The sequence below is a fragment of the Drosophila elegans genome, unplaced genomic scaffold (assembly GCF_018152505.1).
Source record: "Drosophila elegans isolate 14027-0461.03 unplaced genomic scaffold, ASM1815250v1 contig_476, whole genome shotgun sequence".
Taxonomy (NCBI): Eukaryota; Metazoa; Arthropoda; class Insecta; order Diptera; family Drosophilidae; genus Drosophila; species Drosophila elegans.
In genome coordinates this window covers 25,150,065-25,175,407 of record NW_024545863.1, presented here as the reverse complement: position 1 = coordinate 25,175,407, position 25,343 = coordinate 25,150,065, and the positions used below count along the sequence as shown (strand labels likewise).

General features: G+C 40.0%; 4 protein-coding genes across 4 annotated transcripts; all 4 read left to right on the top strand.

Annotated features, from left to right (window-relative positions):
- Positions 1-5,637: 5,637 nt before the first annotated feature.
- Positions 5,638-10,766, top strand: LOC108137001 (sialin). The gene is made up of 6 exons (XM_017258499.2): positions 5,638-5,788; positions 7,794-7,875; positions 8,423-8,726; positions 8,970-9,510; positions 9,923-10,199; positions 10,259-10,766. The coding sequence occupies exons 2-6, from the start codon at positions 7,817-7,819 to the stop codon at positions 10,584-10,586; spliced, it is 1,509 nt and encodes a 502-aa protein (XP_017113988.1). The 5' UTR covers positions 5,638-5,788; positions 7,794-7,816; the 3' UTR covers positions 10,587-10,766.
- Positions 10,767-12,137: 1,371 nt separating this feature from the next.
- LOC108136741 (metallothionein-2) lies at positions 12,138-12,499 on the top strand. Its single transcript, XM_017258084.2, has 2 exons — positions 12,138-12,243; positions 12,298-12,499. Exons 1-2 carry the CDS (start codon positions 12,219-12,221, stop codon positions 12,402-12,404), a joined length of 132 nt encoding a protein of 43 aa, XP_017113573.1. The 5' UTR covers positions 12,138-12,218; the 3' UTR covers positions 12,405-12,499.
- A 1,131-nt stretch (positions 12,500-13,630) lies between these two features.
- Positions 13,631-14,184, top strand: LOC108136719. The gene is made up of 3 exons (XM_017258043.2): positions 13,631-13,763; positions 13,812-14,005; positions 14,068-14,184. The coding sequence occupies exons 1-3, from the start codon at positions 13,706-13,708 to the stop codon at positions 14,104-14,106; spliced, it is 291 nt and encodes a 96-aa protein (XP_017113532.2). The 5' UTR covers positions 13,631-13,705; the 3' UTR covers positions 14,107-14,184.
- Positions 14,133-15,575, top strand: LOC121466741 (mitochondrial dicarboxylate carrier). Its single transcript, XM_041709663.1, has 2 exons — positions 14,133-14,749; positions 15,035-15,575. Exons 1-2 carry the CDS (start codon positions 14,322-14,324, stop codon positions 15,516-15,518), a joined length of 912 nt encoding a protein of 303 aa, XP_041565597.1. The 5' UTR covers positions 14,133-14,321; the 3' UTR covers positions 15,519-15,575.
- The last annotated feature ends 9,768 nt before the right edge of the window (positions 15,576-25,343 follow it).

Here is a 25,343-nt window from a genome sequence, read left to right as displayed (position 1 = left end):
GAGGGCGTGGCACTTGGGCCAGCTCCGCAATCAATTTCACACAGTCGGGGTTAAAAACATTTTAATTTCCATTTGGCCAGAATGGCAGGCTGGCCAAATTGCTGCGATTGCCATCAGATCCCGGGGCACTGGGAATTTCTCGGCAAATTTTTAGGCAGCTGCCAACTGTCACACAGGTAGGCGGGGCGTCGAAGGGGCGTGCCGGGGACGGGCGTCAGCAGGCCAGGACAGGTTGTGGCCCTTGGCGGTCTCGGTGACTGCACTGAAACAAAAAATAGTGGTACTTGATGAAATCATTTAATTTTTAACTAGCTTAAAATCAAGTTCAACAATGTTATTTTGTCTTACCGTTGAAAAATCATATATTAATGTAAGATTACCAAATGGTGCTTAAAAAAACAGGCATGCCAAATAAAACTGCTGGGGTTGCAAATCGTCTTGGAATACTTTTAATGGAAATTCCTCAAAAAGTCCTCAAAATTGTAAGCATCTGTTCAATCCAAAAATACTATGGAAAAACCTTTTAAATTGGTTTTATTTATTTATTTAACTGGCTAATTAGCTAAGACTTGACCAATTATGAGCAGTAGAAAAATAATAGAGAAATGCAAATTTAGCGGACTGTATCAGTTAAACCGGAATAAAAATGGGTTTATAGCTCTGAGCGATTTTGTTTTTATGTTCTCATTATTTAAAGTTCTCCCGAAATCTCTCTGATATCTCTATGATTTCTGAAACAATTCATGGACATCCTTATAAAGTATAAATTCTTGGCAGTTAATAATTGTTTTAGGTGTAGGAGAAGAGGGCCAAAGGGCCAAAGTCAAAAGCGGTACAGAGAGAATAAAAATGTTGTTGCCATCTCGCAGTCAATTGAGTCTGTACTTGGGCGCCGTGTGTGTTTATGTGGGTGTGTGTGAGTTGAGGGTGTGTGGGTAGAGGGTGTGCGAGTGTCAGTGCACTTTGCATGCGAGCAAATAGCAAGTCCCCAACTGGTCAGGGTTTAGTTTTCTTGTTTATGCTTCCTCGTGTGGCATGTGGGCTCGATGTTGGATGTTGCATGTCCTCGTGTCCTCGGTGCCTTGAGTAATGTTGTTTAGCCGCCCCTGAGTGAGCTGAGCTGCTGCTTTTGCTGCTGCCATTGTTTTTGCTTTGGCTGCAATTGCATCAGTAGCTGCAATGGATGCTGCTTGTTGTTCGCCTGTAAGGGTTGCTTGATTTATGGACCAGCAAATTTCACTTGACATAATCTTGGGCAATTTTCTTGAATATGGCTCCCCCGGTGACAATGCTTCTTGAACTGAATTGAATTCTAATTTTGCCGGGGGGTGCAAAAGAGGTCAGTTATATGTACATCCCCCCACCCCCCTTCCGGGCTCCTTCCAAGTCCCGGCTGTCCTGTCTGTCTGGGAAGGCAAATAAACGCTTATTTGCACACTAATTGCACCTGCTACGTGCTTTGTTATTATAAAATTCTATATTTACAAAAGCGAGCGCTGAACTGCCTGCTCCATCCCCTTTTTTGTTTTCGCCATTGTCACAATATTTGCCGTTGTCGTTGCGCCTGCTTGTTAGTGCTGAAAGGCTTTTCGGGTCTTGCTGAATAAATTTTTCAAAGTCTTCGGAGCCAACGTGGCGTATGATTAACCATGCGGATGTCTCTGATGCTGCTGCTGCTTGCTGCTGCTGTTGCGGTTGCTGCGTGCACGAGCTTAATTATGCGCAAGGTTAGCCCGTCTTTGCCCCGACTGTGCACACTGGATATATAGCCAGCACATGAGCATCCTTGACCCAGGATGCGTGCTCTCCGCGCAGCAGCAACAGTAGCTGCTGCAGCTAAATGATGGTCATTAGAAAGCTTTCAGCTGGTGGACATATCAAAGGACATTAGAACATGGATGCAAATGTACGATTCGTGAGGGTGATTATTGGATTTTGACGTCCGTTAAGCCCTCTCGGAATTGACTTCAAGCATGAGCGATTTAAAAACAGTAGCACAACCGTATGTATATAAATTCAATTTTAGTATACGGGCTTTGAATGAAAATTCTTAAATATCTCCATACTGAAACAAATTTCTTATTTATTATATAACTTAACATGTTCTCGAAGTTTTTCTTGCTACTTTTGGAGAATATCCAAATATACATATTCGGGAAATCTAAACAAAACCAACTGTTCCAAAAAAGTTGGGTTTGTCCAATAATGTTGTCTGTATTTCAAATAAATTGCAAAGGTCTTGAAGACTTTTATTCATAACACATAAAGAAGTTTAGCCAATAACTGCTCTTAAATATGTTAAAAATATTTAAAAGGATTTATCTGAAATGACAGTTTCAATTGAAATGCTATACAAAATTGATGTTTTCGTCATTAACATAAATATATCATTAAAAAGGATTCAACAGAAATAAAAGTTTTGTGTTGGCTAACAGCGCCGTCAATGGTTGTTATTAAATATAATTAGCCTATGATAATTAAGTTAAATTCTGAGCATACATTTCGCCTTAAATAGGTTTCATGTTTTTCAAGGAAAAGCCTTGACTGCTGACCTCTTTTCGGCATGGCCCAAATTCACAGCACTATCTGGCTGGCAATTAGGCAAAGTTTGGCTATGCAGGCAGCTGAAATATTTAAACAGCTTCAACAGAGAGTTGCGTTAACCTTCGGGGAATTACGTGAGTCCAAATGAAATGGAAATAAAATGTCCATTTGCTGGCGACTGGGAATCGAAGAGGTTTAAGACTTGTGCTTTGAGTTCGCTCGCTGCTACAGCAGCTGCTGCATTTCAAGTAGGAAAAAGCGCAATGGCACAAGACGCCCCAGATCCTGACTCCGGGAATACGATGAGCAGAGAGCCCCATTCACCGCCTGCGAGTCCGAGAATGGGGCCTTTGTAATATGCGCTCAGCTCGCTGCGAACTTTTGTCAACTCGAAATCAAAGGGGACGGCCCAGGAAGTTGAAAAGTTTCGAGTTTTCTGATAAAGTTACTAGCAGGAAAACCATTAAAGTCTCACGTAGCCAAAGTCAAAAGACAAATTTGCATTGGAACGTATTTTTCGCATTGGCCATTTCTTTTCGGCTTGAAGGTGTAGCGGATTCGAAATGCAAAAGGAAATCTGCAGTCCGCTTTAAGGATGGCGAATGATTTTCTGGTATTATTTGTCGCGCATTCAGCTGAAATTGTTTGCACTTAGCTGCGTTTATTTTGAGCGCACAATTAAAATGCAATTTGGCAGAGCAGCGAGCTCACAAAAGCGCAAACAATGGAGTCACCGAATGCAAAGCGCTCGCTGAGCAGCAAATTCGATGCCAGGTCCGAGGAGCAGTGGAAAATATGCGCAAATTCCCAGCGAATGGCGAATTTAATATGGATTTCAGCTACGAATCCAATTTGTTACCTTTTTTGGCTATGCTTAGTGCTTGCCTTGATTTCAAGACGGGTTGTGGCCCCCTGTTTGTGACAAACAACCCGGTCCCGTTTTAAAGTGAGTGAGTTGTGTGCAAACGGCATGGTTTCGATTTGCATGGAGGTGTGAAATTATCGCCCTGGGCGCTTATTTAGCCCGCATATGGTACTTGGGCCGGGGCAGACCCCAGAAATCAATTAAACGCTGAACACACATATCCTTGGGACTCTTGTCCCCGACGGCCACCAGCAGTTGTCATTCAAGCAATCCATTCTGGTTATTTTCTTCCCGTTTTTAATTCAACATGTCCACATGTTGCTGTTATAGTTGCGCTTGCTTTTGTTTTGCCAATATTCGGGGCTGGAGTGTTGCAGTTCCAGTGTTTTGTCACGTGCTGCTGCCGCTCGCAGCATGTAAATTGAGCTGCAGCAGTTTGTTTATTTGTTCTGCAGCACGTGTGACTGCGGCAATTGTTTATGATATGTCCGTGCCCGAAAAAACATACAGAAGAAAGCCCAACATCAATTTGCCACTTTTATTATAACATTTCGATTGGTGCACAGAAAGAATGGGTTATTTTAAAAGTCTATTTATCGTAACGTTCAAATGCTTTCTACATCTTTTAATAATTTCAAATTTAAGCAACCAATTTAAAATATAAGTTTTAAAAATGAAATGAAATGAAAATAAAAAAAAAAAGTTTTTTCTTTCATTTAGGATTGATTTTATGTAAACAACTGTTAACTTATTTAAAAAAAAAAAAAAAAAGGAGCTTAAGTTTTAAAAAATCTTTTTTGATTATTTTGTTTGATACTTGATATCTTCATACTTAACTTTTTCTATGTGTAGCATGTTTTTGTTCCTATATATCGAGGCAATTTTTTCTTTATGTTTGCGTTTTCCCAAAAAAATAAAGCAAACAAATAATATCAATTATTTCGAGCCAACGGGGCGCATACGTTATATAAACTTTATTTTTCAGGCAGAGCCGATAATGCCCACTTGCTTTTCTCTGTTAATCGCACTGCTTGCCGCTGTTAACTTTTAGCTTTTGGCTTATTAGTGGCTACACGAAAATCATATCAAGCGGATGTCTTTGAATAATATAATAAACAACTTTAAACCGCATATTTATGCAATTATTTGTTTGCAGGCAACTCGCTAACAATTCGCACTTGCCAATGAAAATAGATGACATTAGTTAAAGCGTAGGCCAAAGAATAGTCGTGCTCGATTCCTGTTAATTTCCGTTAATTTCTGTGGTGAGCTGCTTGCTAATATGTTTTTGGCACCGACTTGTTTACTGCAATATGGTTATTTACAAAGTAGGAAAAATTAGAAACAATACAAAAAATGTCATACGCATTCATAACGGAATACTATTAATAGCATTCAACTAATAACATAATTAATTTAACTCCTACAATTTGCGAAAATTTATACTATAACATGTCGGTCAATAAGATCAGTTATGTTTGCTAATTTATTGACAAAAACATATAAATTTAATTAAATGTGGTAATTCAATTAGGACAACCTTTTTGTAAAAATAAGTTTTAATAAACATGAATGTCTTATTAGCAGAAAAAATGTATTATTAGAAAAGCTATGTTTGATTTTTGGGAGACGATTTTTGGCCTCCTAAAATTGCTCTGCGCCAATGTTAGTTAGTTATAAAAAAAGTAATTAATAGACACTTTAAATTGTAAGATTGTTAGGGGAATCGGTTCATCAGTAAACTAAACTTTCATAAATAAAAGTATGTTTCTTATAACAATGCCTGAACACATTTCATAATTTTTCCCTTATGTTATACCACACTGAATTCTAATATTTTTCCTTTTAATTTACGATTAAATATTTTTTTTGTGCTAAAAGTAGCTACCGAAATTGCCTAAAAATCTCGCAGGTTCAATTAGGCAACAGAAACGCTCGCTGTTCGCTGAAATTGCCGAAACAGTTTATCTTTACAAGCGCCACATATTTCATCTAATCAAACGATAAGCTTTATGCCGATCACTATCAGTAATCACGTCAAGGTTCCTGCCTCTTTCTCTCGTTTTAGCTCTGGTTTTATTACCTGACCGTGCCCGTGTCTCAATTGAAGTGAACGAAACGCTGAGCGCTGAGGAGTGGGATGGAAGTCCCAGATCCCTCCCATCTGATGTGATCGAGCTGCCGCTGCTGCCGAGTTGTGATGTTAAGCCGAAAGCCGCTGGATAGATCAGTCCACTGCCAGCTACCGGCGACTTCACACCTGCTCAAGCCCAAACAAACCCATTGCGGCAAGCAGTGCAGTCGAACGGATCGATCGAGACCAGAGCAAGCAGTTGGGTTCCAGTGCCAAGACGCGCTATAAAGTTTCAACTTTCCTCGGTGCGTTTTGACTTTTACTCTCGTTTCTTGCCTCGCAAAAGTTGTGTCGCAGTTTGAAAAGTATCTTCAATTTTTGCAAAGTGTTTTCGTGCTTATGTGCTGGTGTTTATCGAACATTCTGTTTGCTCAACTGCGTTCGATAAAGTTTTTATTAAACACATTTCGCCGCCTATTTCGATGAGATGCAAATCGCATGTGTTTTCAGTTGGTTGTTTCGTTGTATTTGTATTAGACTTGTAGGGAAATTTAGATTAATTGTTGCTAAAAACTAGTAATGCGTTTCAGTCCGGCGTGTTGTTAAAATTTTTGTAAAGCTGTTTTGTAACGGAATACAGCTATTAAAAAACTGTATTTGACAAAAACATACAGTTTCTGATACTTAATAAACAATTTAGTTTAATGGTTGCTGCAATCACGTGCAATTTTTTTTATTACTCTCTTTTTAGTCAGTCACTTTTCAAAAGTAAATAGGTAAATATTTTTTTTGCCAAGCTGCTACTTATCAGATGCAACAGCTTTCTTATGAAGCTGTCGAAAAGTTTTGCCCAAGGCGAACCTATCAGCCGAGGCAGGAATTTATGATACCAAAATGGCACTCCATAAAACAAAAATCTCAGCAGGTTTTCTTATTATTCTGCGCCCGAAAAATTAAGTTTGCAGTCAAAGATAACCATGTGGTAATAAAAGGCCAAAACCAAGCCATGTGTATTATTTTATGATCACTAATCTAGCAGTGTATACAAGGGTTGAAAATATAGCCGTCAGAAATAAGTCCATTAATTATCAATTAGGGTTTAACCCGACTAGCAACTTGTTTTATGGCACGCTGTGGCGTGTGGAAATATTTGTTATCATGGAAAACTTGCGGGAAGCACTTTTCTTTGGTTTATGATAGACGATTACACGGTAGTTGTCATAAACCTATAATGATAAGCACTTTGAAAGCTCTGTAGGGGTGTACCTACAAGTACTAATAATAAGTATAATTAACCTTTTTTTTCTTCTTTTGTTTATTATAATGTAAAGATGCCAAAGGAAGTCTTTATTTACCTGCAACCAATAATACTATTTTCGAAGCTATAGTAGGTAAACATAACATTCTTATCTTTTTCACTAACTAATGGACAAATTATTTACTAGGGTGTTACAAAAATCTCTTCCAACTAAGTTTAATTGGTGTTGAAGACCAATATTGAACCGAAGTTGTGTAGTCTTTCGGTTGTATTGTGACTAAAAATATTTTTCATGCTGTACGGCCTATTAAAAACAGTCTAAGATCAGGTTTTATTTAGCACTAGTTAAGATCTTATGAAGTTTATTTTTTGTGTGTACAAATGGGTACTTTCACTGATTTCATAGGGAACGGTTTCTAACACGTGCGTGCAGTGCAATTGCTTCAATTTGGTTTGGCATTCAAAAGCAGCGCGTGTTGCCGAAAATTCCTGCAATTTGCAATTCAAAGCGAATCAACTCGACCAGACTTGGCTCACTTACGCCACAATTATTTGATTATGACATCCAAAGTGAGAGTGAGGTTCTGTGCGAGATTTCGCGTGCCGCAATTGGTGAAATATTTGCTTAATAGGATAAATGGATAATTGAGTTAAGATGCGTTCCCGTGGCGGATGCCCGGCCCAGTCTTCTATTCTTATCTCTAATCTCAAATCGCGAATCTAGAATCTTTCACGTATTATGTTTCCGCATTAGTGGGCTACAAATTGCTTAGCAAAATGTTTGCTCTTCGGTCAGTGTCAATGGCAATTACGCGACCGGCACGCAACTGAACGCCCGGCTATATAAAGTTGGGGTGCTACCCGAGATCTAACAAATCGCTGAATTATAACACGCAGTTGTGTGGATGAGACCTCATCACCGGGTTGCCTGTATTTGTGTTGGTTCAATCAGCTTAAACTCGAGTTTAATGAATCGTCAGCACGCACACGAATTGCCGGGCCAGACAATTGCACTTATAAAGTATTGTATAAACAAATTAAATGTATTTCAGGCTCAATTTGATCGGCTGGCACAATGACTGACTTGGAGTCTCCGAAGAACGGAAAGCACCTGGAACATGTGCACCACAACAAGTGAGTACTTTCCGCAAGGCAATCTACTTATTTCTAATTGGTTCCGCATACCTCAAGTGCCCAAGAAATGCAAGCCATACTTCAATATTTATGTAAGAGGGGTGTTGAGGCTGGTATGTTTACTTGTATTTAAAAAGCGTAATTTAATTATTTAAACAAAGTTACTTTGTATATAAAACAATTTATTAAGACTTCATTGGCTAAAGTTCATATTATTGTTTTTTGGTTTCTTAGTAATTATTTAAAATAAAATCAATATACTTTTTTTTGTGAAACTGTGCCAACGCCACTGTATACTTGGCGAAGTAAATAAACTCCTCGGGGCCCTGGGGCGATATGGGTTGAATAAACCAGTCGATAACACAACTTGAAAACTGGTTGCGGGGCTAGACGCAACAAAAAAAGCAGACCAAGCTAACCGAAACCGTTTGCAGCAAATGCTGGCCAACCGAAAGGGAAAGTAACACTTGCCGGTTCCCCATTTGCATGACTCTCACCTCCACCGAAGAACCCTGCTGACCATACCAATTATTAATAAATTTCGCAGCAATGAAATCACGGAAAGCGAACCACTCACCTGGCGCTTCTGGCGCAAACAGCGCTACATTGTGGTGCTACTGGCCTTCTTTGGATTCTTCAATGTCTACTCTTTGCGGGTGAACCTTTCGGTGGCCATTGTGGCCATGACCGAGAACCGAACAGTGCTGGATGATGATGGAAACATATCCTACGTGCAGGACTTCCCCTGGGATTCCAAGCAGAAGGGCCTGATCCTCAGCTCCTTCTTCTATGGCTACATCCTCACCCAGTTCCTGGGCGGCTATATTGGCACCAAGATCGGTGGCAACATTGTGAGTAACTAACACAAGTTTTAATGAAATGAATTTTAGTGTAGTAACATTCAAGGCACAAACTGGTTTGTTGCATTGCATTTTATTACCTGCGTTTTTGTAGGTAGTTATTTTAAAATATAATTACTTTTAAATGAGAGTAGTTAACGGAAGAGTAATCCGTTGTTTTTTTGCCACGATTTATTGCAAGTTATTGCCAAATAAAAAATACAAGAAATTAATATTCTTATATTTTCCCCCAAGGTATTCGGTACAGGAATTGGTAGCACTGCCGTTCTGACGCTGCTCACCCCGCTGGCCGCCAATCACAGTTTGGAGATGTTCCTGGCCGTCCGCATCATCGAGGGATTCTTCGAGGGCGTCACCTTCCCCGGAATCCATGCGGTGTGGGCCCGCTGGTCGCCGCCCTTGGAGCGATCTCGAATGGCATCGATAGCCTTTGCGGGCAACTATGCGGGCACTGTGGTGGCGATGCCGTGCTCCGGATTCCTGGCTACCAAATATGGCTGGGAAAGCGTGTTCTACGTACTCGGCACTATCGGCGTGATCTGGTACCTTATTTGGCTTGTCTTCGTTAAGGCCGGACCCGAACTGGATCGCTTCTGCTCGAAGGAGGAGTGCGAGTACATACAAAAGACCATTGGATATGTGGGCTCGAAGAAAATTAAGCACCCGTGGAAGTCCATCTTCACGTCGATGGCCTTCTATGCCATTATGGCTTCGCACTTCTCGGAGAACTGGGGCTTCTACACCCTGCTAACCCAGCTGCCCAGCTTCCTCAGGGGTAAGTTTTCCAATAAAAACAAACAATATTTTGTCTTTATTTTTTTTTACGCAATATAGACTAACTTTAAATAATGTTTTGGTTTCCGACACTCAAAAAAAAAATTCTTAAATTTTACCAAATAAGCTTGGCTTTAAAGTTAAACCTGTCATTATAATCATATAACAAACCAATATACACAAGAATCATCTTTAAGGCCATGCTTACAAATTTGTCCGAAAAACAAGGAACTATGTTTTCTAAGTATACATTTAATTACTTAATTTGTTTACTCTTTTACCATTTTAATATAAGTGATCTCACCAAATTATATATATTATGAATAAATTGATTTAGATTACCTAGAGCATAAAATTAAATACCAAAATAAATTATAATTTATGCTTATCACTTTCTCTTTTTGTCATTTTAGATACACTCAACTTTGACCTGGGCAAAACGGGCATCCTGTCGGCCGTGCCTTATTTGGCCATGGGCATCCTGCTGGCCGTGTCCGGCTATTTGGCTGATTGGCTGCAGGTGAAGGGCATTTGGACGACCACTCAAGTGAGGCGCAACTTCAACTGCGGAGCGTTCCTGGCCCAGACGGTCTTCATGATGCTGACGGCCTATCTGCTGGATCCCGCGTGGTCGGTGGTGAGTCTGACCATTGCCGTGGGCTTGGGAGCGTTCGCCTGGTCTGGATTTGCGTGAGTTGTTCGGCAGCGAAAGCCTCTCGGAGATGTGGTACTCATTACTTCATTTGCAGGGTTAATCACCTGGACATTGCACCGCAGCACGCCAGTGTGCTGATGGGCATTGGCAACACCTTTGCCACCATTCCGGGCATCGTCAGTCCGCTGCTCACCGGTTACGTGGTCACCAACCAGACGAGTGACGAGTGGCGCATCATCTTCTTCATTTCGGCGGGCATTTACCTGGTAGGCTGCGTCATTTACTGGTTCTACTGCTCCGGCGAGCTGCAGGAATGGGCCAAAACGCCCGAGCAGAAGGCCCAGGAGGCCGAGGAGAAGGCCCAACTGCAGTTGACCCAAACCACCGGGTTTGTCAACACAGCCGCTGAATTGAAGGACTAAGCTTTTTGGTTGGGCTTCATCAAACTATGAATTTGTGCTCTCGTATTTGTCGTTGTTACGTTTTTGTGATGCTAGCGATATGCGCGCTATTGTGTCTGTATTTATATATGTTAATCCATTTAGTTTTTCTCGACACTCGCTATGAGTGTGGATGCGAATAAACCAGGCATTTAATTACAAGTACTTGTTACTCATAACTGATCCGAAAAGTATGTCAAAAGCATACTTCATTGGTGTTTTGTATGAATGTCCGAAAGTATGCTTAGTAAACTGAAGAACTGCTTTTAAGATTTTCATTTTTATACCCTTGCAGAGGGTATTATAATTTCAGTCAGAAGTTTGCAACGCAGTGAAGGAGACGTTTCCGACCCTATAAAGTATATATATTCTTGATCAGCATCACTAGTAGAGTCGATCTAGCCATGTCCGTCTGTCCGTCTGTCCGTCCGTCTGTCCGTCCGTCTGTCCGTCTGTCCGTCTGTCCGTCTGTCCGTCTGTCCGTCCGTTTATATGCAAACTAGTCTCTCAGTTTTAAAGCTATCTGCATGAAACTTTCCCAAAAGTTGTCTTTCTATTGCAGGTAGTATATAAGTCGGAACGAGCCGGATCGGACGACTATAGCATATAGCTCCCATAGGAACAATCGGAGAAATAAATGAAAAAAAATTATAACTTTTCTGTTTTTTAATTTTTTGTTTAGTTCTTCCACATATAGCAATGGTTATATATTTCAGAATTATGGTTTAAATTTCATCAAAATCGGACGACTATAGCATATAGCTCCCATAGGAACAATCGGAAAAATAAATGAAAAAAAATTATAACTTTTCTGTTTTTTAATTTTTTGTTCAGTTCTTCGACATTTAGTAATGGTTAAATATTTTCGATTTACGGTTTAAATTTCATCAAAATCGGACGACTATATCATATAGCTCCCATACAAATAATAAAAATATATAAAAGAACAATCAAATAATTAAGCTGCAAATCGTCATAGCTTCAATGTTTTTAAACATATACGCAAGTAAATCATAATTTTAATTAATTTTAATTCTTGCGATAGCTGCAAGGGTATATGAACTTCGGCTTGCCGAAGTTTGCTTTCTTTCTTGTTTTTTATGAAGTTTGAAGAGTATAAATAGTTAAAGTTTTAATGCAACAGCTTAATATATTTATGAAAACATGTTTAGTTGTATATTTAGAACTCATCGAAAAATATGCGATTTATTTAAGGTTTCATACTTTTGGTTGTGTGCTTATGGGCTAATGGTTGCGTCATGATAAGGGGCGTGTACGCAACGTATACGCAGCGTGGCCAGCCGATAAGGCGATGGGAGGAAGTTCGTGTGCAGCGCGTTGGCGAGCAATCGCGTGCGCAAAAAATAACGTAGCCTATTGTCTGATAAATTACGAACCACTCGCCCGCGGCTTGCACACGACTTGATAAGACGGGTCAAATAAACAAATTTGTTTTGGATTTGTGTAATTTTGCACTCGTTCGAGCTCGAAGCAAGCTTAATGGGTATAAAAGGAGGAGGCGTCGACGGAATGGGTCATCAGTTAAATACCCAATAAGCAAGCAAGTGAAGTTTATTTCTCCTCAGCCAAGTCAATATATAAGATACCTACAAAATGGTGTGCAAGGGTTGCGGAACAAGTAAGTGATTTAAAACAGCAGCAACTCGTATAATTGACAATCCACCACACACAGATTGCCAGTGCTCGGCACAGAAATGCGGGGACAATTGCGCCTGCAACAATGACTGCCATTGCGTTTGCAAGAACGGACCCAAGGACCAGTGCTGCAGCAACAAATGAACGAGCCAACCAACTGAATATAACTTCTAAACTAACGCTCAACTCCCATCGAGTTGGCCATAATAAATAAAGTTTGTGAAGATTTCGAGCAGTTAGAAGTTTCCGTTTTAAGCTTTCACTAGGGGGCTCCGTCATTTGACAATCCGATAATTATATTTTCGTCATTTGGCAGCCTAAACCAATTATGATGAAAAAATAAACATAAGCTGGCATTTCAGTTAAGAAAACCGCAAAATAGAATTACATGATAAATAACAAACCTTTTCGCAATGCGACAATTTGGCTGGGCCTGCAAATATTTGTACATTCGCTGACATTTGCATTGAAATTAAAATCCAATCCATCAACGGTGATTTGGATGAAAAGTTCGTTGAATTGTTGCCTAACCGGAAAATAACAGAAATACCATTCAATTTGCCTGGCTATCGGAACGAAACCAAATTATTTAGCTGTTTCTGTTGGCGACTGAACTCTTCCAATATGGCAATGCAAGCGAAATGCATTTCATTTGTAGCAATAAAAACCATTTGGTTTCGGCCATAACAAGTATTTGGCGTTTGAGACAATTTCTCAAAAATTGACTGCAACTTTTATTGCATTCCAAAAATGAAAATTAGCAAGATTTTTCTCAACTCAAATGGCCTGCCATCGGTAAAAGTGTATCTGTATCGGCCAAATAGTAATAACTTTCCGGCCTAGGTTTATTTATTTAATGGCTATTTTAAGAGCGGTTGAGTTTTCCATTTGAGTGGCTAGGCATGGACTTCCAGCTGTCAAAACCAAATGGCCAATTAAAATACAGGCCCTTGTGGACAATTTCAAGCGTCCGTTTCCGGTGCTTGAGCTGTCAAAATATTTATGAAACAACAGTGGTTCAGTTCCATTAGCATAATCAGAGGTGCGTGATTGAGGTTTTTCGAGCAGGCCTTTGTTGCGTGCCGAGTACGTTTTGTTTCGTTTTGCTTTGTTCCTCGGCGGAAGTGAGTCGCAGTCTTTCGCCTAATCAGGTGTAAATAATGTGACAAGAAAACGCTCTTAAACTTGGACTAGTTGGGATGAATATTGTGCAGAAAAGCATTGATTTTAATAAGCAATGTACCTTAACAATTAAAGCCATTATATACGTTTCTTATGAGCAATACTTAATTTTTGCTTTGTCATTAATAAAATTGGTTTTTAATATATTTATTGAATGTTCTGCTTTTTCATGCATACAAAGTGGCCTTGCGTTAAGTGTCATATGGAATTATAAAATTTCTTAATATATTTAAACAAACCACAAGCCGAACCAAAAACAAAGAATGGATGTAAGGATTGTTGAAGACGGTTTGCCACAGTCAATAAAAATGGTTAAGCCAGGTAAGACAAGAGGCTTCCTAATGCTTATTTTAAATAATCTTATTCCAGATAATAAGGACAAGCCTTTCAGAGCTGTTACAGCCATAATAATGGTGATACTATTAAATGCTTGCTTCATTGCGGGGATTATACTCTTATACCTTTACCTGAACACTGTCAACCAAGTAACCAAACAACGGATTTTGGACTTTATTATTGTTGGCGGAGCCCTTGTTTCATTTCCAATCTTGTATAGAATGGGAGTAAGTATTATTAAAATATTGTAAACTATTTAGTTCTCGCTAATGATGTATGTGTTTCACAGGATCTGTCCAAGAACAGACCTAATTTCTACTACATTTAATTAGGTATAATTTATGTGTAACACAACGATTCGGCTTCAAATTCTAAGTTTCGATCGCTTGAAGTATAAACTTCTATAATCAAACAATCCATGCCTCTAAACTCGTGACTATTAGATCAACTTTCTATATTTTGTGAACTATATATTTACCTCACATACACAAAATATACAAGCAAAGATACAAAGCTAACCGAAATTTAGTGTAAAGCCATAAGATGTCGATCAGAAAGGGTGGATTGATGTCCTATAACCAGCGGCGCATTGCCCGTTGGTACTTTGGAGGTGTGGCCAGTTCGATGGCCGCCTTAGTGACACATCCATTGGATCTGATGAAGGTGCTCGTCCAGACACAGGCGGAGAAGTTGTCCTTGATTCAGACAACGCGCAAAATTGTCCGGGAACAGGGAGTTTTGGCCATGTACAATGGCATCTCGGCCTCGTTGCTTCGGCAATACACCTATACGCTTACCCGTTTTGGCATTTATTCCATGGGATCAGGTATGATGGACACGAGCACCATGGGCCGCAAAACAACCCTTGCTGCGGTTGCTGGTGGAATTGGCGGCTATGTGGGTGCCCCTGCGGATCTAATCAACGTGCGCCTGCAAAACGATGTCAAACTCCCGCCAGAACAGAGACGCAAGTAAGTGATTGTTGTTATTAAAATAAATAAACAAACCTAAGGAAAAGATTTTTTATTAAATTTTTTCGATTACATTTTTTAAAGTATATACTTTTCAGACGCAAAGCTTTAATTTTTTGAGGAAACTGATAAATACAAATATATATAAACAGTTGGTTAACGAAGTTTTAAGGAAATCTTAAAAGCCATTTGAGAATTTTTAAGTGATTTTGGCATTTTTAGGCTCAGTTCTTAGAAGAGTATATATGTATATTGTTCGAATAAATTATAATTCCATATTTGCAGCTACAAGCACGCCATCGACGGACTGGTCCGCATCATCCGCGAGGAGGGCTGGCGCAGCCTGTTCAACGGCTCCTCAATGACCGCCCTGCGCGGTATGTTCATGACCGTGGGCCAGATCGCCTTCTACGAGCAGAGCAAGGCCAGTCTGGTAAAAATGGGCATGCCGGAGAATATGGGCACCTACATAGTTGGATCGATCATTTCGGCCATGGTGGCCACCACCCTCACCCAACCGATCGACGTGGTGAAGACCCGGCTAATGAACGCTCCGCCTGGCAAGTTTTCGGGACTAACGGATGCATTTATCAAGACTTCAAAGGAAGGACCACAGGCCTACTTCAAGGGTTATACGCCCGCTTTAACTCGTCTAATGCCGCACACTGTTTTACTCTTTGTGGGTCTCGAGTTCTTGAGGACCCATTATGGCTATCTGCCCGAGCCAAAGCCGACGGGACCCTATTATCGCTACAGCGACGAGGATTAATCGCCTTTCAATGTGTTCTAAATCTCCAGTGTCGATATTAAATGTTCTGTTAAAAGATTGGTCCGTAAAATTTGATTTAAAATATTTGTTGTTAACTTCAGCTTAGATTAAAGCTGTTTCAGCTGTTTTAATTTAAGAAAACTTTTTACGGAGAACTGACAAATTATAATCACTACAATTTGTGTTCTATTTTCAGCTTTTTAATATAAAATTTGCAATTTAATATAAATTTGCAACTTGAATTTTTTTTGACCAAACTCTCTCCGCTTTTATTTCGCTTTCACGAATCACTTTCTTTTATTTTGGCCCCGTTTTGTTTGTGCTGGCATACTGAATAAATGCTTTATGAGGTGAGGACCTCCATTACCCCGATGAACGCTTTAATGGCCTTTAAAGCTAATGAAGCTGCCGTGTGAAAGTGGAACTCGCATTTCGGCAAGGAAGTCATAATGTGAGCGCACAGGGCTGATGTCGTGTAATCGCATTAAAGCCATTAACAGGAAATACGACAAATGGGAGAATAGAAAAGAGCGAAAGGTGAAATGGGGAAGAAAAGTCGGTGTCGAGACACGTTTTCTTCACACGGCAAAACAATCATACGCCTCGTGAGCCGGACAAGACTCAAGGTGAGTGTTACTCCAGCTTTTATCGATGCCATCTTCCATGCAATAACAATGCTAACCAAGGAGTTTTCAATATCCTAAACAGTCTTTAATGTACGGCAACTTTCCTGGCAACTTTCTTCAGCCAGCCCTTAGGCCGCTCCAAAGCTAATTACATTTCGTAAGCATTAAAAATTCAATGCGTCCCAAAGCTTCTCAGAATCAGCTTGCTTATGTGAGTGGCTGCGGAAATTATAATAAAAATTTATGGAAAAGAATTTACTTTCACCGGCCAATACACATGCGTTGTGTTCAATAGCCGTTCTTACATATGTGTGCGCAGATTAAATTTAGTCGGAAACCCTCGGGTTGCGGTGATATTCGCTTGGTGAAAACTCATTGAACGGTTTGAAAACGATTTTATGATATGCTATTTGGGTGTTAATAAACATTTAAACTGTGTCTGTGGTGGATTAATTGTTTTCAAAGTTAAAATCGTTATAAAATCAATTGTCATCAACTCTAATGGTTTTTTCATTGGTTGCGAAAAAAAGATAATTATCGTTGAAAGTTGTGGCAAATTGTATAAAATAAATACAGGCATTAAATATGTATGTTTAATATTTTCCCGACATGTTAAGACTCCATTATCTGAAAACTATATACATTTTGTTAAACAAAATACATTTAAACTTTTAAAGTAAATCAACATTTTGAAGACTTTATTAATTCATTTGTTTGGGTGATGATAAAATAATGAGCTGTTGTTAAATCAACCGTTTCTTGTTGTTCTACCCAAAACACCAGCCGGAAACTTTATGGCACCGATTTGATGCCCACTGGAAGTACATAATAAAAGTGCCATTTGGTTGCGCAAAATTTATGCAAATTTACCATGTGCCTGCACAGCATCAGTTGGCAAAACACGCTAGTCGAAACATGGGCAATAACGACCACAGCGACAAATGCATAAATCAGTTTTAATGCAAATTTCGTTACATTCCGTGTTGTCGTCTCAATAAGCAGTCATTAATATGCTGCGCCTGCTGCATAAATTGTGTGATTTTTGCGGTTTTGCTTAATTGAGCGCACTGTCGCAAGGACAACAACCAATCCGGGTCCTGTGCAATTATTCATGCGATGGTCAAGGACAACAGCTACCAGTTGCCGCACATTTGTGGTTGGCATTTTGCGTAGCACTTTGCGTGGAATATTACTTGGCTGCAGTCAAAGAAAATCCATAATCGTTGTTAGGTTAAGTAAATGTTTTGCTTAAAAGTATAAATAGATCTTTGGAAGACAAAATAAAAACTTATTCACGTTTTATTTTTATATTGTAAAAATTTTATTGAGCTACCAGACATATTTGTTTTCCGTTTACATTTTTTTTATTGATATTGTGGGCTTGTTTCCTGAATTGTATATTAGTCCGTGTAGGTGTCCGGTTAAGGTGTCTTATATTAATAACAATTTTAAATAACCCAATATATAGTATTTACATTATTAAAAACAATAAGTTATTCGAGTGCATTTATAACAGAATGGAGTCGCAGCAAGGCGTTTACAATTGCCGGCCATTTAAATGCAGGCCAATAAATTCGAGCAGTTGAAGTGGCGCTTTGTCTGGCCCGGCCGTTTATCCCGGCATTATCCGTTTTATGCACGGAAGTCCATTTATATTGCCAACCGGCGACGGCCGAGACACAAATGAAGTGGAGTTCCCGGCACGAAACACGCAGAGGAGCCTTTTAATACCTTCGTGGCCGCCTTCATTTCCCCGAGATGCCAGGATGCAATAAACTTCTAAATCAGTCGATTAAGCTGCGAACTGCAAATGCTCCTAAAAGCAAACGAAACATACGCGAATGAGAGTGCGTGCCAAATGTGCACGAGCAAAAAGTTTCTGAAAAATGTCGGGCAATTAAAATAAGTAGCGAGAACCTCGAGGGAGTGAGTTGCCATTGGAAGTTGCCTCTGCTTCGGTTCAGTTTGTTATCTCTCGTGTGGATTTGACTGTCAGCAAAGTAATCTGCGAGCCCGGGGGTTAAATTAACTCCGGGGAAACGGGTGGATTAAGCTGAACATTTCGCACCATTTAATAATGCTTTAATTTAATTGTAGGTTGCGAATTTGGATTGAGCTTACCACTGATAAAGGGAACTCGGAGGTGATTTAAAGCCAGAGCAATTGTAAAAATACATAATTGCATAAAAATACACACATTTTATGAGTAAATGGGATTGTAAAATTAGTCATTATTAGTAAATACTTTTTTCTAGCTACTTAAATGCTAATAATTTTCACAAATGCTTAATGTATTTATCAAAGCAATATTTGAATTTTTAAAAATGAAATTTTAATTTAATTTGAATTAAATTGTTCTTTTCAAGCTGGCTTAAAGTGCCGAAGGACAATCGCTTACAAAACAAATAAGCAATTTAGAGCATAATAAAAATACTTAAAGTATGTCCAGAAAAATCTCAATATATGAGATTAAGACTATATTCATCCCCTGCCGTTTAATTCCTAAAATACCTCTATTGTCACTTTAAGATGTCTTGAAATAAAACTTTAGAGTGAACTAGAATTCACTGCGCCATTGAACTCATGACTTGAGAACTTCTTCTGAAATGATTTTGCCAAATGGTCTTTGCATTTAGTGGAGCCATTTTACAAAATAAACACAAGCGTACGATAAGAAATTCCGAACACATCGAAAGGTAGTTGGCATCTGTCTCCCGGAGATTTGTTGGCCATTTGAATGCTCGCCACATACACGAAAGCAGGAAGCATAACAGTTTATCTTTATAATTAGATCTTATCGTTTCTATCTTGGCCAAAGTAGTGCACAATGGCGAAAACCACTTCCACAGCCATTTACCCCCATCAGAGGGTCATGATGTCTGGTTACACGTACTCCGCTCCGGAGGCCATAAGCGAACCAAAACCCATCGTGAACCGAACCGAACCGCGAATCGCGAAACTTGGCTCATTAAAGATTAAGACGCATTAACACAAATGGTGTGAGGGTCTAGCAATTTGGGCGCCATCAGCGTAAATATTTATGCAAATTGGGATTACAAGTATTTTGTACCTATTTTTTAGGGCCGCCTTGTGGAAACTTTCATTGCTCTGCGACTGAGATAGCTGCGGATAATGCCCAAAATTGAAATTTAATTAGAATTAAACTCATGGGTTTCGATGGCTAAAAACTGAAAAGTTTCTTAAAGTAATCCCATTATTTTCGCTACCAATGACTTTGTTGTTTGGGCGCTCTTGCAGCTGCATCTTTGAGCTTTTAACCCAAACCCCCGCCCCTTTCAATTTTCCCGCTGGCTGGTTGCTGGTTTTCCCGCTGCAGCTGGTCTTTGTTTCGACATGGCAGTTTGCATTTCCCGCACTCAAGGCCATCGCCTCAGCGTACAAAAAAATACGAAAACTCTCGCCAAACAAATGAATGCGGTATAATTTAAGCTGCCACGGAGCGAAACCAACTTCCAGCTCATAAAATGTCGAGGTAAGTTGAGTTGAACGGCCAAGGCTGCCAGGATTTAGATAAATGAAATGCATAAAGATCCAGCTGCCGGCATCTGAGGTCAACTGCCATGCATTCCATTTCCAGTTGGATGGCCATAAAAGGTCGCAGCTTTCAGCGCTTTGTGGCACACACACAAAATATCAATTTCAAGGAGATATCCGCTGTTAAAATTGGAGTTTCGCAATGAAAAATATGAAAACTGTTGAAAGTGGATATCTATTAACTAAAGTTCGCCAAGGACTGAAAAAGTGATATATATGTATGCAAAATTTTAATTAGTCTATGAATATGAAACTAAAATCCTCTTTTCAATGTTTTCAAATGTTTTATTATATGCAGCTGCTGGGACTTTTAAAATCATCGTGTATTTATAGAAGTAGAAGCCAACAATTCAACAACATTTTAAATTAAAGTTTTATTAGGTACTGGATTTTTCCATTCCCTGTAAAAGAATAACAGAAAACTCCTTTATTTTGGTTTGCATAGCTTTCCTTCAGCGGATTAGCTTGTTTATCGCCTTTCGCTCCAAGCGGAGCTCATCAATATGCATTGAATTTGAATTGAGTGGGAAAACTTGTCGGGTGCTTTGATGTCTGTCAAATGCTTATTGGCAACATTGTTTCCCAATGCAATTAGCCGCATTTATGCGCAATTTCGGTTGGCCCACTCAGCCATCCACCTCCCACTCTCCACACTGTCATCGTAGACATGGCAATTTCCCAGCTGCTTGTTTGTGGAAATTTCATTACTTTGTGTAAACAAAGTGCACGTGCTCGATGCGCCTCCTTCTCGACCTCCCGAATCCTGATGGATTCTCTCTGTGGGCGTGACGCATGCGCGGATAAACCGGAAAGAGTTCTCATTTTGTGGGAAAGCGGCATGAGATATGGCATTAAATCATTCTACGTTTTCCTGTGTTTCATTCAATTATCAAAAATAATTTAAAATAATTTTATGTGCCGCAGCCACACACCCAGACAGAAATAGACTTACATACTTACTTCTCCCGGCTGGTCACGTCGTAATCAGCAAAAGGTTTCGCCTAGTTGTGGCTGTAAACTCGCCTACGTGACTCCCATAGCCGATGAGCCCGAAAGCGTTCGCATAAATACACAAATTCCTAATTTATGTAGTTTACGTTTTGGATTTATTGCGTCTACTATTCGGCTGTTGTATATCATTTATCTGCGGCTGGAAATGGATATGGATGGCGCTTTAAGCGTTTCACGCTCCACGCGGCGTATGAGCAGCGTGCTTAAATCCTTTTAACCACACATGGCGTATGAGCAATGTGCTTGAGCCGCGTTTAATGCGTGTGCCAATTTTAGCGTACCGAAGTGGCGCTCCACTCGAGTACAATTGCTTGACTTCTGAAGTGTGCTACTGGCCAAGAAGGCATCATCAAACTGCATGCAGTTCATTAGCTAATTAAGCAAATTACCACGGCCTATGGCTAATGGAAGAAAAACAAGTCGGAGGCCTTGACACGTTTTCGCACTCGCACTGGGACCGGAATCGATCTTTGGGGAGCCCTAAAGCTGCGACATGTCAAGGCGTATCCCCAAAAAACGGGAGTCACACCTTCTTTTGCGCCCCGCATGAACAATCTCATAATCAGCATAATTTTCCTGTAAATACAAGATACAAGATACAAGATACAAGAAACAAGACACAACCGAAAGTCAAAGGCACTTGACTCGCCGAGATTCTTGGCCAAAGGCAAGACCCTGATGCTGGTGGCCCAGATTATGCACTAAGATAATTATCTAGTCACTTGCCGTTCATCCTGCCAATGCCAATTCCATTTCACTTTCGCCGCTTTATGCCCCTCGACTGCTGTTGGCAAGTTGGGCCCCTGAGACCAGTTGGCCAAGAATAATGTTTGCCGTGTTATTATCTCTTGCTGGTGGGCGTGGCAAGCGGCGAGTGTCATAAATAAAATGGCAACGATGTGGCGGCCCCCTTTTCTCCACTTAGGCACTATTATTAGGCAAATATATATATTTGGGGCTATGGTGGCTATTGCCGGGACCGCTCGTTGGTCAGTTTGCTTTTATTACCGCTGCTCAAATTTGATTTCGTTTGCACTAATTGCTGGCAGTGTAAAAATATGACCAGCCATTAATCACAGATACAACTCCTGACATGCCACCAACAAAAGTCACACAAGTATGCACTGTGTGTAAGCCAATTGCCGAAGGGCGGCGTATTTTATTGGTTGTATGCCGTGTAAACAATTATAGTTAGACACAATAATATTTGCCCGTTTCGAGGTTGTTTTATCAGTGTGAGTTGAGCTGTGTGGGTGATAGATAGACGAAGCATATATCAGATCCTTTACCAATTTGCTGTCCATATGCATAACATATTTAATCCGCTTGGGCTGCCGTGTCACTCTCATTTGCGCAGACAAATGAAAAGCAGGAATTTCAAGAAATTCATTAGCTCTGCGATAAATAATAAATGGTGTTCTGCTTACCGCTCGTATGCCTTAATGGCTTAGCAGCGCTTTATTTGCACATTAAAAAGTCAAGCACATTCTGGGGAAATAGAAAAGCAATTTTCAAGGGCTTGTGTAATAAACGAGTGGTTAAAAAAATGTATACTCTAATTAAACACCATCTTATAATACTATTTTATATAGACTAAAACCCTTGGTAAGGGCTGTTTTTCAAAAAGGAATATAAAGATTTAGTTACTTTAATGCTTTAAATGCAGTCCTTATAATATCTATAAAATATTCAGCACTTTTTGTGCTATTTAAGTGATTTTCTTTATATGGAGGAATGACAAAATCACATAACTTAACCGACTACCTTCTGTTTCTCTTCACACGGATTCGACTTAATGTTAGCTCATAAATTGTCTATAAAGCAACTGACTCGAAGAAAAGGCCCACAAAATACAGGGCCAAAAACATACAAACAAACGTAAGTTATTTTCTGTTGTTGGAAGGGATAGTACAAGTCATGCGGCCAAACGTTTTCATGCTCGAGTTTTTATCCGCGCTCGTGGATTCCGGGAACTGTTTGTCATGCCAAAGTCAATTTACTCCATTCAAAGACACTTTATTGGTAACTCGACAAATGCAAACGGCGCAAAAGGATGTGCATGTCCTGCGGGCAGGGGAGAGCTAAAAGTTTGCATGTCATTCGAGCCGCACTTCATTTCATCGCCCGGCTGCCATTCTTTTTTGGCCATTTTCCTCCATTTGTGGGCCACCAAGGTGTGAAACAATGTGTCAGGCTGTCGGCCAAAAGCGAAAAAGGAGAAATAATTTGCAGTCTCAGGACTCCGGAACACGGTTTCTGCTGCCATTTTGGTGCTGAGCAATTTTAATGCACTCCAACTGTGTTCTGGGTGGCAGTCTTTTCGGGCAGATTTGTTTTGCTTATCCCAAAATGTAATTTGCTCTCCCTCTCCAACATGTTGAAAAGTTTCAGCCGAAAGTGTGCTTCACTACAAAATATTTGCGAGTGCGAGCATGGCTGTGTTATGAGCTAATGCACCAAGGAATTCACTCAGCTACATTTTCATACGCTCAATTATTTAATACACGATACGAACAAAAGCTTCACTTGCAGGCCCTGCTCTTAACTTGATCTGTTCTTGTTTATTCGAGGGAAACAAAGTTGAGCTGTTCGCTCTTGAATGGCTTTAAAATGGAGGTGGTGGTGGTTGGGAGGGCTTGTTGGGTGCTCCTCGGTGGAGTACTAGCAATTATAATGCCGGCTATATCGCCTTTGAACAGCTCGTTGTCTGTCATAGACATGCCATCGATTGCAGCCGTTCTGCCCGGGCCAACTTTATGGGCCATTTGGCTCCTAGTGGCCTTAGCACTTAGAAAATGAATTGCCCATAACAACCTACAACAGTAATAATATGTTTTAAGTTGTGAAAGCAGTATTAGTCATACAAGTCTTATAAATGTTCTAAATATTTCCAAAGCCACATTTCAAATGGTTAAATAAGCTTCAATATCCAAAAACAGTTTCATGTTAATTTCATAGAGCAGAAAAAAAAATAGCTCGACTCAAAATTATTTAAAATGAGCTTACTTAATTACTACAGTCAACTAAAGTCGTTAATATTTTTCTATATTATGTGAGTGTAGTTCAAATATCTAAGTCAAGTTCTTTACTAAATTTAAAAATCCAACACGTTTATTTATGGGCATTTTAAGGAGGACTATCAATATTTGTTTAGTGTATCGAAGGCAGCCACAAAGAAACAGTGGCCAGAAGAACAACAGCAACAGCAACAGCAGCAGCAGCAGCAGCAGCAGCAGCAGCAGTAGAAGCAGCGGCAACAACAAAGAATAAAGGCCGACAGTTGCACAGCTTAAGTAACATAAGGTGCCTCATCGCCTCATACTCTGCTTTATTTATGGCCTGGTCCGGCTTACTTATTGCTGCTTCACGAGCAGGCCGTCATGAAAGTGGCTTTTAAAGCCGGCTCGGCTATTGGCCATTGTTTGCCTGAATTATTGATTTTCATTAGTTTCTCTGGCCCGTCTTCGATTACGGCGACAGTTACGGTTTGTTTTGTTGGTACCGTCCAGAGCCCCCGAGAATCCCCGTCCAAGTTTGGCAGCCGGCTGGTACATTGTGTATTTGATTTCCTTTGAAATCAGTGCGCAATGGTTTCGCCAGCTCGACTGCTGATTTAATTAGGCCCGCCACGGCCGCCACAATTGAAATGTTCGGATGGCTTTAACCTGGCCCAGCTAGTCTGCGAATCTTGAGACTGCCAGACCGGCAACTGGGAGTTTTTTTTAATTTAATTAAAATGTCGACGCTTGAAGGCGAACGGCAGACGGTAGACGACACCCTGCCTACAGTCCCAACGGCCACAATGCAATTGGAAGGTTTCCATTTTAATTAAAGTTTTTACGCGAATTTCGCTTACTCGAAATCGCAGTGACGGCAGAGCCACAAACAGTGGCCAACATCCACCGTTGACTGGCAACCAAAAGTGGCAAATTTTATATTCCGTTAGAGTCCTGGCAACCTGGAATCTGGCTCTGGATTCGGAATAAGTCAGAAGGAGGGACAGGCGAGGACAGCGAGAGGACTATTTAAATAGGGAAAGCGAGGGACGAGGGACTTGTCGAGCTGCACTCAGAGAAAATTAATTATTAAACTGCGTACAAAGTAATACAATTATGAAGTTTACAAAAAAAAATTGTAAATTTACTGCATGTTCCTAACTGATAACTTAAGAAACCGTAATTACCTAATAAACTTTTTTGAAATAGTTTGTTAATACATTAAGTACCAGTTGTAAATTAAGATGTTCTTCTGTGGGAGAAAATTGCGTATTCTTATTTACGAAACGAATCTTAGTATCTAACTATTTGTAATAAAGTATGTATTTGAAAAACATTGAGGTATTTACTTTTGGAACTTAAGAGGTTTTTGTTTTTTGGCTAGTCTCAGGTGTTGAAACCAAACAAGTTTAGTTAGCATTGATTTTCCAAATCATATCAAGTTACCCGCTGCTCTCAATTGGAAGCCAACTCCGGGGTCACCATCTTCTCTTCACTCACTTCTTAAAGTTGAAACTGGAAATTGAATAATCGCGACTGGCAGTGCCAGGTGTTTAATTCGTTATTGATGTGTTGTGCTGACATCGCGCATACGCCGTGTGGAATGATTGAACCGTCTAAGAAGCGAATCAACCTGG

Coding starts and splice junctions, on each gene's coding strand:
- LOC108137001 (XM_017258499.2), top strand. CDS start 7,817: ATGACTGACTTGGAGTCTCCGAAGAACGGAAAGCACCTGGAACATGTG. Junction 7,876..8,422: donor GAACATGTGCACCACAACAA/GTGAGTACTTTC, acceptor TAAATTTCGCAG/CAATGAAATCACGGAAAGCG. Junction 8,727..8,969: donor CCAAGATCGGTGGCAACATT/GTGAGTAACTAA, acceptor TTTTCCCCCAAG/GTATTCGGTACAGGAATTGG.
- LOC108136741 (XM_017258084.2), top strand. CDS start 12,219: ATGGTGTGCAAGGGTTGCGGAACAA. Junction 12,244..12,297: donor GTGCAAGGGTTGCGGAACAA/GTAAGTGATTTA, acceptor CACCACACACAG/ATTGCCAGTGCTCGGCACAG.
- LOC108136719 (XM_017258043.2), top strand. CDS start 13,706: ATGGATGTAAGGATTGTTGAAGACGGTTTGCCACAGTCAATAAAAATG. Junction 13,764..13,811: donor AATAAAAATGGTTAAGCCAG/GTAAGACAAGAG, acceptor ATCTTATTCCAG/ATAATAAGGACAAGCCTTTC. Junction 14,006..14,067: donor CAATCTTGTATAGAATGGGA/GTAAGTATTATT, acceptor TGTGTTTCACAG/GATCTGTCCAAGAACAGACC.
- LOC121466741 (XM_041709663.1), top strand. CDS start 14,322: ATGTCGATCAGAAAGGGTGGATTGATGTCCTATAACCAGCGGCGCATT. Junction 14,750..15,034: donor CCGCCAGAACAGAGACGCAA/GTAAGTGATTGT, acceptor CCATATTTGCAG/CTACAAGCACGCCATCGACG.